The sequence below is a fragment of the Centropristis striata genome, chromosome 15, assembly GCF_030273125.1.
Source record: "Centropristis striata isolate RG_2023a ecotype Rhode Island chromosome 15, C.striata_1.0, whole genome shotgun sequence".
Taxonomy (NCBI): domain Eukaryota; kingdom Metazoa; phylum Chordata; class Actinopteri; order Perciformes; family Serranidae; genus Centropristis; species Centropristis striata.
In genome coordinates, this window is record NC_081531.1 from 29,032,861 (window position 1) to 29,049,243 (window position 16,383).

The window sequence follows — 16,383 nt, forward strand, 5'->3', positions numbered from 1 at the left end:
TGAATAGGAAGGGCCCTGCGATAGTCTGGCGATTGCGGATAAGCAGTTAATGGTAATGAATGAATGAATGAATGAATAGGAAGGTGTGTCCAAACTTTTGACTGGTAGTGTATGTGCCTTGTGTCATGTCATGTTTTAAACCAAAATGTGCTTGTCTTATTTACAGTCTGAAATGTAGTATAAGTTGCAAAGACAATATACTCTACATTCAAACTTATAAACTTTTCTTTTTATTTTCTGAGTTTGACCCATTCTGTTTTTATTTGACATGTTTGGGGTTGTGCTTCTTGTTTTTGTCTGTTTTCAGACACCATGACTTGTTTGACTGGTGTCTCATCACGCCGCCCTCCTTGTGTATTTATTAGAGATGCTAACGGAGCATTAACTGTTAATGACAAGCACCTGCCTGGCATACTCTAGGACCTGCCAGTCCTCATCGATATTGTTGAACGTGTCAAGTAGCTCTCCGCTGTGAGGCGCCTTTTTTCCCTCCATTAAATCATTGAACTTTTGCTGCTGCCTCCTCATTCTGCATTTAGCTTCAAAAAGACTGGTTGTCTTTTGGACCTCAAAACTTACACAAGTGCTGTTATTTCAACAGCTTTTAACACACTTCTTGCTTCCTAGGGAAAAAGGCTGAGTGCCATCCAACAAAGCGGTTTCATGATGGTTTAGTCTCCGAACACAAGATCTCTGTGACTCGGTAGCTCACCTCTTCAGAGCTGCACAAGCAAACAGCTTCACCGAAGAGCTTAAATCTCTCAAAATGGAAAGCCAGTATGGCTCAGTTGTAAGCAGTGCACTCTTAAAGTAATTACCAACTGCCCCACTGAAGTCACCTTTTATCTAAAGCTGTGCAGTAATCAGTACTTCAGCACTTTTTCCAGTCTTCTTACACTGTTATCTAAAGCTGCAGATTGATGTTGAAAATGTTATATTATTATTTGCCTGATAGATCTCTATCAAGCAAACTTGCATCTTGCGTTTTTTTACTAATCACTACTAATTGCTCCTAATAAACATTAAAATAATACAGCACTTTGTCTTAGGTTGTTGTACTCTTTTATATTTTACCAGATAATTGCTGTGAATTGCCTGTGCAAGTCAATACCCAGCCCACACTTTGTTGTTTCATCCCTTTTATGTGAGTGTTACCATCAGCACAAGGAAAATAAAAGAGTGATGTAAATTGTGTGTGACAGATAAAAGGTTTCTGATGAGATTTTAAGACTAAATGAATGTGTTATCAAAAGCTGTGGGATGGCAGATTTTCATTTTCATTCTGTGCTTATTGAAGTTGGCTCTGGGCCATAGCCCAAAAAATAATAAAAATAAGACTTTCACCTCTGGCACACCTCCTCATATTATCTTTGTAAATATGCTGAATAGCGCCCCGTAAAACCGATAAGTCATCATTTTCCCAATGGACCCAAATAATGCAATCTGAATCCAAAATGACAGAAACTGGAGAAAAGTGCAGACTGCAACTTTATGAAAAACAAACAAAATAGGGCCAATATATGTCAATCGAAAAACCTGGAAGGCAATTTAGGTTACTGCAAACTGTATGCAGAAAAACGAATAAGAGTTTATGTTTCAAACGTAACCGTTTCATCCCATCACACAATCATTTAGTTTCACTGCTGCTGTATCCTTCATCTAAATAGACTTTGGTCTGCAAACTGCTGTTAAATCAGACATGTCTGTCACCTGTTTGCACTGCAGGCATACAATAATAATGGTGTGTGTTGTTTGGTTTAGGACCTGACCTTCTTCTAGTTCAAACACACCAAATGGGATGTAATAGCAAGTACACTGTATACTCTCTGAGCTTGAGGATGCTGTGTAGTGTACCTGTGCTGGAGCTGATGGTTTCTTTGCCAATAACATGTCCCAGTAAGTCATACTGGTTGAGCCTGGAGCCATCCTCTGCGACAGCGACAGACTTCTCGTCTCCCTGGGTCCACAGGTAGATCACCTCGTTGTTGGTGTAAGCGTCTGGGCAACAGGGAGAACAGTAATTGGCACAAAATAGCTGCAAAACTTATAACATTCCTATTTACCTCAGTTGTATTTTTTATTTAGTGCTACTAAATGGGGGCATGATCCTTTATTAATCTTTTACAGGACATTACAGTGTCAACGCATCTTCAAGACAGACATAAGTGCAAAGTTTTTTTTATGCATTATAAAACCTTATAGCAGTTAGTATAAAATACCTCCTGTATCTGTCTGATTTGCACATTGGTGTAATTAGTCTCTGACTGAAGATGCTGCTATTGATCACCATCAACACACTACACTAAGATGGAAAATATGGATGAAAATGTAATGAAAATTGATACTTCAGTACCAAATCTAAAGTTCTCTAAGCGTGTTCCCACTTGGGCATCCTCAGTTCCCTACTGGAGACAAACAAGTGCCCAACAAGATCTCCAATTTAAACAACTTGTAAATACCACCCAAAATGACCCATATTTGCATCTCAATAAACACACGTACAATTTGTGGTTGTAAAAAAAAAGATTGCAGATTCCTAGGTTTCAAAACAACTGATCTAGGTTCAGGGAAAAACTTCCTGGTAAGAAAGGTTAAAAGTAAATAAATGTGCGTAAATGCCAGAAGTGAAGTAGTTATGAGGACGTGACTACCGGAAATGACAGTTATGTAAAAAGGAAATGCACAAAAGGTAAGCCACGTAAGTTCACTGCTATTTAAATCACAATGTTTACTTTTGTTTACACATGGGACATTCAGCCCGTTCTCCTGGCTGAAAGTCCGACATTTGTTTGATTTTCGTTTGTTCGTTTCTTTTTAGAAATTACGCAACCCAAAGTAACGCAAACTCTATCTGTGCGCTGCAGAATGAATGGAGACTGGCCTGAGTTTCCCTTTAATCCCAACAGAACAATGTGGTTGAATTTTAGTCTGCAAGCACAGGCTTACGTTGGAACAGAGCAGCTAATATTGCTGCGAGAGCAACAAGTTAAGTCAAGTTGTCACTGCACCTTTCTCTCTGCTCTGCACCAGGTGAAGAAAAAGGAAAATTACTCGGAGCTAAAGTAGAGTTGTAGAGACGTGACTGAGATTCTTTAAATCCCTCCTGACCACTGAAGACTGTATGAAATACCTTGATGACGGTGAACTCTAGCTAGGTATTTCATAGTGTCTCTGGCGTTCAGGAAGAAATTGGAATTAAATCGAGAAGCATGGAGTTTTACTGGTACTGACTGATAAATTTGTATTTTAATTTTAATTAATTTTGGTATTTCAGTCATGTAAGTACCGCCTCACAGAGACCATAGAGGTGACTGTACACTCTTGGGTAAGAATTGATCAAGGGAACTCTCACTTCAACCTGAGTGGTTGACTACTTTTTTCTGCGTTTTTTTAAAAGAAGCTCTTCACATGAAACTTATCCCACAGTATCATTTTCCTAGTGGTAAGTGCGGTTTGAGTCCTCTGAAGTTTTTCCAGGACAGCCAAGGCGTCTAAACGCCTGCAGAGAACAATCACGACTGTTTCTGCAATTCCACTTTTATGTTAAAATCTGTTCTGTTGTGACCATCTGGACTGACTTACAACTTCCGAATTTCAGAGGACAGGCGTGTGCATCCATCGGGAAATCCTCCAGGTGCATGGGGCACTCAGCATGAATGGTCAACCTGAGGCGGGGCAGAGGGAGGGACGGAGAGGGAGAGACATTACTCCACCGGTCAGGCTGCAGTGTGGTTACAAGCACATCATGACACATGTCACCTGTAGGGTTGCAAAGGGAAGGAAGATTTCTGGTGTATTTCCAGAAACTTTCCATGATAAGTTAACCTGGGGAATTTTGGAAATATTCAAAATAAAAAAAACATGACATTTCAACAGATTTATTTGCAAGTAGAACTTTATCAAGTTTTAATTGTTTTATTGAACAACTAAAACATGAATGTTGAGTTGAATATTACTTGTTTGCCACGACTCCACACATTCAAAAATTAAGTCAAATGACACCCCCACCACAAAAAAAGTCCCATTCAACATGTAAATGAATTGAACATGTGATGGAGGAACGCACAGTGCATGTAGGGGGCGTGGCCTCAGCAGCCCTGCAGTGAGCATTGTGCTATGTGCATGTGATTGAGGAATAGCAGATATTCAAGTGTACTTGCATGAAATCTGGCTGTTTTAGTCAATATCATGCTGAAATATATTTTCCCAACTGTATTTTGGTCCCCTGTTTAGAACCAACCTCCAATGTAGTAAATTCCCGGTTTATTCCCATAAATTCCTGTTAATTCCCATGTAATTCTCCAACTTTGAAAATTCCCAGAATTTTGCAACCCTAGTTACCAGTAACAAAACCAATTGCAAATATACATTTATGAAGGGAAATACAAATAAATAAGTAAAATAAATAGATAAAAATAAATAAAATATAAGTACATCAGCAGCAAGCACCTAAATTGTAGTGAAGAATAGGTAGAAGGTATGTGTTTATCATTTAGGTGTTGTATCATTACCAATAAATTATATATAAAATATAAACATAATCATAATGATGTGTTCTTTTCCTTTTTGTCATATATGCCTGAAGTCTAAGTGTCCATTTCTGATACCAACCTAACTATATACAACATGAAGCAAAACACCTGGGAGGGATTGTCATATCCACAAATATACAGGAACTCATGTAAGGTAAAAATAGAATTCAAATATTTAATAAAGTACAAGCAATAACTGTATATACAATAAAGACAAACAGTACTGTAATTAAATGAACAGAAGTCTCAAGTAAAGTGACATTGTTGCTGAAAGATATATTATATGGTATCATCATGTTACTCTACATATATTATAATAGCCTATAACATAATAATAAATAGTATGATAAGCAATACAATGTGTTCTTCTTTTGTATTTCTACAGAAAGTTTATGGGACATAAAATACAATAAAAAATGACAGGAAGTGATATAGTATTACATAATGTTAAGTAGTATAGCACAGAATATGAATATAAGAAATCTAGTATAATATATATTGAAGTTTAATACACATTGTATGTTTTCTGTGCAGTAATTGTGTCATAAAAACTGGAGGAAGAACACATTCTCTTCTCCCTCCTGCAGTCACCAGTAGAAACTAGAGCTCAGCTGACTGACAACAAAGAAAAAACAATAATCTCCAGAGAGCACCGGGTTTATTTCATTTGGTCAGATGGCAGAGCCATAAAATGCACTGTGTGCGTAAATAGAGAAATGGTTCATATTATCTCACTCATACATGTTTAATCAACATGGGGATTACATTTGCTGAGTTCAAACAAAACAGCAACCCATAAAGCTGTCCTACAGTGGACTGAGGTACTCATAAATGCACCACAAACTGGGTTTTGTAACTCAATTACAACATTTATAGTCCATGCATCAATTCAAAATTGGGTTGTTTGAGCCACCGGGACAGGAACAGAATATCTGAGTGAGTAAATGTGGTTAGTATATGTGTATTTTTCATTTGTAAATGTCAGCTATACTGAATATAGTTGCTTGGTCATGCTGCATGTGCCTTGGTGGCATGTACAGATTTGAGGTGTAACATGTACACTCACCAGCCACTCCATTAGGTACACCTGTTCAACTGCTTGTTAATGCAAATATCTAAGCAGCATCACATGGCAGCAACTCAATGCATTTAGGCATGTAGCCATGGTCAGGACAAGCTGCTGCAGTTCAAACGGAGCATCAGAATGGGGAAGAAAGGTGGTTTATGTGACTTTGAACATGGCATGGTTGTTGGTTCTGAGTATTTCACAAACTGCTGATCTACAACCATCTCTAGGGTTTACAGAGAATGGTCCCAAAAAGAGAAAATATCCAGTGAGCTGCAGTTCTCTGGGCCAAAATGCCTTGTTGATATCAGAGGAGTATTGCTAGACTGGTTTGAGAAAATAGAAAGGCAACAGTAACTGAAATAACAACTCGTTACTGTCATCATGTCAATATGGACCAAAATCTCTGAATGTTTCCAGCACCTTGTTGAATCTACGCCACGAAGACTAACGACAGCTCTGAAGGCAAAAGCCATTCCGTACTAGCAAGGTGTACCTAACGCAGTGGCCAGTGAGTGTTGACTTGTGAGTAGTTTACTCTCACCAATTTGAACAGTTTTATATTAAGTTTATTGCAGCCCCAGTACTAAAACAAGTAACATCATGGAGCACTTCTGTGATCCTTTATTCACACCCTCTTGACTGCTCGATGGTGCTGCCTCATTAATGATAAGTGGCTCTGTAACTACGTATTACCACAATACAACATAAATCAAATGTGAGCAACGCACCGCTGCATATCATACAGCACTTAAACCAGAAACTAACTGATGAAATTCATATCCTTTCTAGGCCGCACTGACTTTCTGACAGAAACAAAGGCAACATAAATCAATAAAGGAAACGGATAACAAAATTTGAATTACTTTGATCAGAGAAAACAAAGCAGGCTGTCTTTGTGCAATGACAAAACTTCATATGAAGTATACAGGAAACAAGAATCTGCAGCTATGCTCGTGGCTCACGAGGCTGTGCTGAGGCACATCATTGTTTTGAGCTCACAGTGACCTTGGCCTTTAAACTCACAAATCTAAGCAGTTCATCCTTGGGGCAAGTAGAAATTTGTGCCAAATAAATCCCCCCGAGGCCTTCATGAGAATGGACAGACGGACAAGCAAAAACATAATATTTCTGGCCATGGTAGTTTCTGCTGTGGAGGCATAATAGGTGATCAATTGTAAATTATGAAGCACAGAGTATATTTAGTTTTCCATTCATTGAATATAACATGTTTTAAATCTAACAAGGTCCCCACTAGAGATGTTTTAAATATGGAAATATGGAAAAATTACTCTTTTGAGACGTATTGAATTCAACATGGTTTTCTAGCAAAAAAAGGTAAAGAAAAAAACTCAAAAGGGCCTGGATGGAAACGCATCTACTCTTGCTCCCTCACTGAGAAATGACTCATCATGTACTAGGTTGACCGGTGAAAGAGCAGTGCGAGGCGGCTGCAGGTCACTGCACCGAGGTCTGCAGATATAAGTTATAAAACATGCAATAATATCTGCTACGATGTTACAGGTTTCTTTTATGGCTTTTTCATTGGCTTTTCAAGGTATTGACATACCTAACCTAGCTTGGCATACATTTGATTCCAGGGAGGTGCACATTTCTCCCTTCAGTAGAGGATTGTAAAAACACCTCTCTAGTGACGAGTCAGAGGAGACCTACACATAAAAAACACATTTTTATTGCAGGAGTCGGACTCTTTACTTTAAGGCAGCATTGCATCAACAGTTTTATTTGTTTTTGATGGTTCATAAGCTATTTAGTCCAGTTTAGAGTAAACTAATTCAAAAGTTTTGACTAAAATGATACACCATTGCCTTTGAGTACATTTCAAACTTTTAATAAATGAATAGTCCCTATCAGGGGAACAGAATTGTTTCTGTAACCACATATAGTTTAATAAATGTTGTCACACAACAACAAGACTGCGACAGCACTAGCACACAATAGCAGCTCCCTCAATGCAAAAGAAAAAGGTGCAATCCTGCAGAGCGGCGGGCTTCACACCATTTGTCACTTTAGATGCTGTAACGTGCTGATTAAATGGATTTAAGCGTTGGTTTTGTGAGGAATGTGAATCAACAAGGTTCTATGATAATGCACTTCAGACTAAACTTCCTATAAAAATAGATGGATTTATTTTCTAAAGCCAGACTTCTGAGTCATCAGTCTCACAATACAGCCACATAAATGAAAACATCTAGCTCCCCTTCAAATAACTAGCCAGCGCTCCATTATTAAAGTAAGGGAGTTCATGAATTGAACACTTTCAAGCCCTTGTCAAGTATTGATTCAAAGAAGACAATCTTCTCAGCCTGATGAGTTTTGCAGGGTCAGAGTCAAAAGAGAAATTTTAGTTTTTAATAATTCTGTAAAGAAAAAGATCATGGTCAGAATAAACTTCAATTGAAACTGGATATGTGGGGACCAATAAACTGTTACCAATGTTATAGTTTTTGCTTTTGTCTGACTGTTTCCTCAGCTAACTGCACATTTACCTGGTTATGTAAACTCAATTGAGCTCAGATGTCTTTCTTGGCCTTTGCAGAAGTGTAACCACAGCACAAATCTCATGTGGACACATAAAATAAAATAAAAATTCACTGTTTCATTTTCACCCTTTGAAAATCAATACTGACCTTGTGGAGAGGCATCATAAAAGTATTTCTTTTAAAGTGATTCAAGGCTCTGATATAAAGGCTGATTGACAGAATCAATGATGAGATGGGCTGAAACCAATGAATTATTCTACTCCAGTTGTGTAGATATGGTACTCAAGGACTAAATCGCTTGGTAGCTGATGCTACTTTTTGTATTAGAAATGACATATGCACAATTGCCCTATTCAATCAACTGACTATTCACTGAGTCTATGAAACCTGTGGATCAGTCACTTATCTGGCACTCAGATGAAGAGACAGATGAAAAGATCTAGATTGTTGCTGCAAAAAGCTCCCAACAACTTTATTTTTAATCTATAGCATCACCTTCAACACCATTTTTATTTAGCCTACATGCTAAGGAACAGTTACAATACAAGTTATAAACAAATATAGTGGGATATAATGCAATAATGCTGTTGGGATTTCTGTATTGCTTTTAAAAATGCATTTTCCAGTATTTACGAGATGCACCTGAATGCACCATGAGGCATTATCAATTAGGGTTGCAAAATTCTGGGAAAGTTCAAAGTTGGATACTTTCCATGGAATTAACAGAAATTTAATGGAATAAACGTGAATAAACAGGGAATTTACTAATTGAAGGTTGGTCCTTAACAGGTAACTTAAATACAGTTGGGGAAATATGTTTTAGCATAATCTTGACCAAAACAACCAGATTTCATGCAAGTGCACTTGAATATCTGCTATTCCTCAATCACATGCACATAGCACACTGTTCACTGCAGGGCTGCTGAGGCCACGCCCCTACCGAGGTCACGCCCCTTACATGCACTGTGCATTTACTTTTTGATAGAGATAATTTTTTTCGTTTAACATTTTGAATGGGACTTTTTTGGTGGGAGGTGGCATTTTACTTAATTTTTTAATGGGTGGGGTTGGGAAGATGAGTAATATTTAGGTCAACATTCATGTTTTTGTTGTTCAATAAAATAATTAAAACTTGATAAAGTTCTACTTACAAATAAATCTGTTGAAATGTCATGTTTTTTGGATTTTGAATATGTCCAGAATTACAACGCTTAACTTCCCATGGAAAGTTTTGGGAAATTTATCGGAAATTTTCCATCCCTCTGCAACCCTCTTATCAATTGGTGCATGTTAGTGTCTTAACAGCAGCACTTAGCTCCTTAACTGTGAATGTAGGTAAAGCCTCAAAGAGATTCAACATTGCTGTCGACTAGTTTTATTAAAGTACAAAAAGGTCAGTAATTTAAAAGTGTCTTACCTCATTGTGTAGAGAAGCGTGCCATTGTCAACTAGTCGTAGCAGTTTGTTAGGAGTTGTCATGTTGTGGGCCACCGATTTCTTCCCGTTGTGAAAAAAGGTATCGGGAGTCCAGATCTTACTGGCCAGGAGGTTGTTGAGGGGTAACACTTGCATGGGCCCGTCAAACTTCAGCCTCTCGTCCCTCCAACTCTGACGGAAGAACACATCGATGGTGTACTCCTGAGGGGAACAGAGAAGAAAAGATAAGTTGACAGAGATGGGACATGGGAAGGGTTTCATAGAGGTATCCATTTGTTTGTTATATTTAACCCTTAACATTAATAAGACATTTTGACTCAAAGCAGAAGCAGCACAGATGGAATAAGGCTCTGTTCTTTCATACTGTTACACTTTTCTGACATTTCACTGTGTAAAACAAAAAAATGACTGTCTCACATTTATCATCGGGACTAAACCCAAAATACTCTCAAACAGGAACAGATGCATTTTTACTTTTAATAGACCTGTAAGTCGCCATGTTTCTCAGTTCAGATGCCTGTTCCACCTGACCCCTGGTGGCGGATGCTGAAAATACAACATCTCTCTATCACTTTAATACACAGCCTCAAAGAGCAGCGTCTGTCTTTTTTTGACGATATTTAAAAGCCAACCGTCTGGATTTCTAAATTCCCTGGTGTACTGTTCAAGCCCAGCTGTATTAATTAATTGTGTTAATGATAGCTGCATTCAATTTAAGTGATCTAGTAGCAGGGCTCTGGCTCAGTAACTGACTCATTGGGACACTTTAACAAGATCTTTTTTTAACTATTGTGGTCAATATTCATGTCAGAAGGGATAAAAAAGGAAAAATTCGACTAAGGATCCGTTTTCTTGCATGATTAATTACAAACAGAACACAAACGTGTTTGCTGTGGAATATATTCTTACTTATGTCAGCTGTATTTGAAAGTGTTCTTAGTAAGTCATTGTTTTTATTAAAAGATACACAGGTGTGTCATGATTTACTATCTGTCATCAACAAATTGCTTCAACAGAAGAAAAAACAAAAACTTGCTAGTGTATGTATCCTCTATCCAACAGGATAAATGTGTAACACCTTACATCAGTAATTGTAGAATATATTGTGCTTTTTAAAGTCATGACATTATGTAATTACTGCTCCGTTAACACTGTCAACGCATTTATCTTTTAAGCCTAACCGTGGACTCAGACACAAATGAGCCTCAGCGAGAAACATCTGTTTCATGCTTTATTAATATGTAACAAAGTCTTTCGGTGTTGTCACCAACACACGAAAAACTAAATAAAATAAAGTGAATACAGGAAGTGGCCCTTCGAAAGGAATTTATTTCACGTTATTCATTCAATAGGACTTGGTGTCCTAGCAACAGACTTCCTGATCAGCTGCGTGCAGTGGCTGTGCAGACTGAACGCAGCTGTCTTAATGGAGTGAGATGGAAATAAGCTGTCTGTATCTCACGCAACACTACACATTACTGGTGATCAATAAAAGCTCGCCGTATGTGTTTCTCGTTCGCTTTGTGCTTTTTGCTCGTGCGGTTAAAAGGGCTCGCATCAGTGTATCGCTCACCAGTGAGCTGTAACTGGCTTCTCCCTGAGTGAAAAACTGATAAAGTCATTTCTCAGTGGCTTTAGCAACAGGAAGCCATCATCCTCAGCGGGAGAGGTGTACACACATCAACAGGGCTCCTCTAAACAGCGCAGGGTGGACGTCTCTTAATTGATGTGATTGACCTCCTGGCGGCCTGCATACAGTCCCATAAAACAATTACACTGCACCTGTCTGCACAATAGTGCTCTTAATAAAGCCCAAAGTGATCATCACAGACAGATAAAAGCAAAGAGTGTGACAAATGGCACTCCCTCAACAACTTTCTTTTTTTTCCCCCACTTATTGACTTATGGTCCTCATTTAGTCTCAGTAATGTCTTAGGTCTCCACCACCTGGATGGAAAGAGTTCTTGTTCATTATAGTCAAGTTAAAGTAGAAAGAAAGAACAGACTCTTTACTCAGGTAGAAAAAAAAACAAAAAAAAACTTGAATATGTGTGAAACCAATAAATTAAATGCCTTCAAACAAAATAAAATGTGTTAACATTTCAATGTATAAGGGTTGTCACGATACTAGAAATTTTAAATGTGATACTGACTAGGATACTCTTTTCCATATTCGATAGCACGGGGGAAAAGTAACAAAAAATTATAGAGGCATACTTTTTTTTTACGTAGAGCAAAAAGACAGTAGCATAACTAGTTATATGACAAAAATATATAAATGTATATAAAAAGGTTGTGCAAAAATGGCACATAACACTTTTCACACACAAGTGCTATTTGTGCTATCCTGTTTATTAACAAATGAGCACTGTCTTATAATGTTGCAGACGAGCATCACTGATGTTTGCTGCCTAGCTCCCACATTAACGCTCATTGTTTAATTAGTCACTAGCTAATTTTTAATATTGATTAGTATCTGAGTATCTATTATAATGTATACAAACAAGCGGACAACATCACATTTTACTAGAATAAAATAAATAAAAATAGGCTACATATCATGTTTTATTGTGAGTAATCAAGTAGTTCTGTGCTATGTATACAACCTGCGACTTTAACAGCAGAATAAAGCGTCACCAAGGCAACAACACACAGATGTTAAAGACGTTATAAACCCAACAGCAACTACAGCCTGAAAACATGCTGCTTTTGTTTTTTTCTTTGGCTCATTGATCTTCGATTCATGTATAGAAAAATAGCAAAAACAACAACCGGCAAGCTGCAAGCTTCAGCCAACTGTTTCTAATAGTCTTCCCCTTTATAATTTATTAATTGTTCATGATTTTAAAAAAAATATGTAGAGCTCTGATAGTGTTTTGTTCTTATGTAGAGGCTTTGATTAATAAACAAATGCCTTTAAAACAGTAGCCATAAGATGTTTATATTTAGCCTTTTAGAGGCCAAACTGCTGCTCTGATGATCCTGCACGACTGGAGAGTACAACTTAGTCTTCCGTGCTATTATATTCCCGCACCACATGATTTTTTTAATAGGCTGATATTTATACCAAAATACACATCATGATATATTTTAAGTAACCAGCTATTCTGTGTAGAACTAGACATTCTCAGCACCCGCACGTAGCCCGGAAAGAATAATCAGCTTGTTTGAAAACCACATTTTCCCTCCTCTGTTCGATCCAAAGAGCCTGATTTGATAGTCGACTTTTTGGGGTCACTCAACTGAAAGTTTGGGTGAATGCTGCTTTATATTAAACTTTTCTCCTCATATATTCTCAATGCATAATATAACAAGTCCAACCAATGTTTTGTCCCACTAGTCAACCTTGTTGGTCCACAAAATTCAAGCATATTCATATAGTTGAAAACAAACCAATTCAGCATTTCCAAACTTTCAAGATTTTGTATGAATTCTGTATATGATAAACCTGCTTGGATATGCCTATTCATATCTGTAAACATTATACCTGCAATTACTTTGTCCATGTGGATGACTTAAAGATCAAATTCTTGTATATTTTATCTTGAACTGTAATTGTAAAAAAAGCAGAAGAGCAGAGCGGCTCACACACCTGAGCAGACTGCTGAAGGATCCACGTGAGCATCACTTACCGGGTCTCTTTCATTTGGATCACTTGGCGTGCTTATTGGGTTATATATATATATATATATATATATATATATTATTTTTTTTTTTTTAAATATGCAAAGGTAATGATAATCCTAACCATAACCCATAATGACGTCAGACTCAACTCTCCCCTCCTGCTGCTGCAGTCATACTACTAGCAGCTTCTTCCCTGCTGCGGCTGATTCATCTCTTTTTTTCTCCTTCCATTGTTACACAGTTCATCATGACTTTTGTGTGACTTCTGTAGCAAAGTACAATACCTGAGTTAAAAAAAATTAAGTGAAATGACACTTTTTAAAATACTCAAAAGGACAGATAGACACAAAAAACAAACAAGAGTAAACTAGATAAAAAAAAAAGTAATTTATATACTTTAACACTAATTATTCCACATTGAGTTTGGTCACAAATAAGATGCCCATTGCCGACAACAAAGGACTCCCCAGGTCACAAGAGAGACCGATGAACAGAGACAGGCACTCTATGTGGAGATTTATTGCTCTTTGTCCCGTGTGTCTTCCGCCAAAACTTTCCAGCAACACGACAAGAAAGTTTTCTCTCCCCTGGCACAGAAAGAACTTGGACCATTTAAATCTCCATTACCACCATTAAACTCTTGTATGCACTTAATTTTTCCCACCCTTTCTTTATGAGATCCAACATTGCCAAATCTCATCCTAATCAGTGTGAAACACCCAGTGATGAATAAACAGACAGCAGCGTGCTTGGCCCAGCTTGGTGAAGCCATCATTTGTTTGTTGGAGATCTCCTGTAAACACGGTGAATTCATCTAAAGATTGAAAGACAGGAATGAGGAAAAGCAAAGTCAATCTATACGCAGGGCCAAATGGCACAATCAGTTCAAAAGCCAGCTGGTGTTCCTCCAGGGACTGAGTGATTGATTTCTCCTTGACAGAGGAGACAGAGCGGAGCCTCTATCCAACAGTAGTTTTAAAATGTCTTTTTTATAGCAACGAGGATCATGAATGGATTTACTGTAGCAAACAACTGTAATTTAAATGGCACTTTAAAAACACATTTATGGCACCTGTTACAAATAGATTCATGAATACAGAATAACTCTTCACGCATACAAGACAGATCCCTTTTTTATGCCTTTACATATATTTTTTGGCATCCTGCCTGTATTAGGAAGTATAGTATAGGGACTCAGGGTATGTAGGGAGAGAGAAAGAGGGGGTAGCATGCCAGGGGACTTAAAGCTGCTACAAATTTTTAGATTAACAATGGATCAAAAGCCTTCGTATATTGTGAAAGGGGTCACTCATAGTGCCAAAAAACACGTCAGTTTCAGCGTCTTTCAACTCTTTGTTTCTGCTATCCGGCCCACAGCTTTACTTTATGTTTTGGCTCTCTCACTTCTCTAAATAAATGTTATTTCCAGTCACAGGAGGCAGCTGCTTTCAACTAAAAAGCTGTGATAAACCCAGTGTACACTTCCTCACCAGCACCAAATGGCAGACTCACAAACTTGGCGACTAGCTGGTGAACATAGTGGAGCATTAGCAGCAACTAAAGAGCCAAATATTTAGTTAGAGATTGAATGTTGGACTTCACTTGGAAATATGTTGCACTGTGTCTGCATGATGTGTGATAAGCAACTCTTTGCTCAGCCTTATGAAATGTATAGAGTGATAATATGTCAATGCATACTCGGTATGCTTTCTCATACTGTAAGCTTTAAAGCAATAGAGCTGGGACCATATGCTAATCTCCACATTCAATACTATCACAATACTGGGGCGCAGATTCAATATATATTGCGATTTTTTAAAAGTATAATGTTTCAATGATTTCGATTTTTTTGTTTTATTGCAATGCAAAAAAAGGGAATCATACAATTCTAGAGGCTGTATATCATGAGACATATTTCTAAAAACAATGAACATGCCATGTCCATGTTTCTGACTTTTATTTCAGCACTGTATATTTCATAGAAAAGAGGTTTGTGAAATGTACATGAATAAAAATAAATTTTATTTTTTATTATATATATCAAGCTGGTGAAGGATTTTCCATACTTTGATTTATTTGTGGTGGTCGCTACAATATCAACATTAACTATTGCATATCTATTTTCAACTTTTTTAATATTTAAAATGGGCCAAATCTTATTTCAACGTAGAGCTGTGAGCAGGGTATTCATTAGCTCATCCCCTCCTCTTTCTCTCTCTCTTCATCAGACCACAAACGAGAAAAGACAAGTTAACGAACCCTACGGCCCCTTAGTTTCACTACCACCGATAGAGGACTACTTTGCCCCAATAGGAGAGCAGGGGGCAGCTTCCCAGATGGGTCTTCGGGTCGTGGCACTAAAAACTTGAGTTCAGCTGGCCCGAACCCCAGCACTGGATCTAACCCAGTTATTCTCAAAGTGGGGCCAGGGCAGGGACCCCCAGGGATACGTGGCACTTTGCTAGGGGAAAGTTAAAGTAAATTATGCCATTTAAAAAGAAAAATGCTTCACAGTTCAACAAATAGTATATTATATAATCTGTCTTCTTCTTTTACATAGCTGACTATAGCAGTGTAAAACATTTCACATTGTTCCAGGGGACATACATGATATGGTATGGTATATTTTCGGTCTTGAAAGGGGTTCTTGGCTGAAAAGAACACTGAGAACCTCTGCTCTAACCAGGCGGCAACCTCCAGGTCTGAGCAGTGAGGAAAACAAGGTAGTGCGTTAAGCTGCATTCTACTGAAATTCCAACAGGGGGCGCTGGCAGCAGCTGCAAAAGCATTCCGGTCCATTCATTTCAATACAAAATGAGAAAACTTCTCACTTGATTGCTTACCTCAAAAAATTATTTTAGGACAAGACTATAGTCTCAATCACAAGTAAAAAATCTTCTTCAAGACAATTTGAGGTTAATAGTTCAGATAATGGCCTCATTTAGAAGAAAATGGAAGATAAAGAATTGTATGATTTGGGGCGTGGCTACGTTTGATTGACAGGTCACTAACAAGGCGAGCCGTCATCAGGAGAGAATGGGAGAAAAGAAAAGCAATGCCTATCCAGCCGTGAACTTCTTTGTCATTGTCCGTGTTTCTGTGTTTGGTCTCATAATTTTGACCCTTTCACACTGTACTTTAATTCAATGACAGTTTATAGGAAGATTTTGTTCATTAAAATGTCTTGTTCAGCGTTTGGTTGGACTAACAGACACTC

General features: G+C 37.9%; 1 protein-coding gene across 2 annotated transcripts in view; it reads right to left on the reverse strand.

Moving 5' to 3' along the window:
* gabra3 (gamma-aminobutyric acid type A receptor subunit alpha3) overlaps window positions 1-16,383 on the reverse strand; it is a 112,554-nt gene that overhangs the window by 18,442 nt on the left and 77,729 nt on the right. For both annotated transcript variants that reach the window (XM_059351564.1, XM_059351565.1), the window contains exons 5-7: window positions 9,520-9,740; window positions 3,583-3,665; window positions 1,855-1,998 (exon numbers count right to left, since the gene is read on the reverse strand). In XM_059351564.1, coding sequence (XP_059207547.1) covers window positions 1,855-1,998; window positions 3,583-3,665; window positions 9,520-9,740 — 448 coding nt within the window. The remainder of the gene's footprint in view (window positions 1-1,854; window positions 1,999-3,582; window positions 3,666-9,519; window positions 9,741-16,383) is intronic.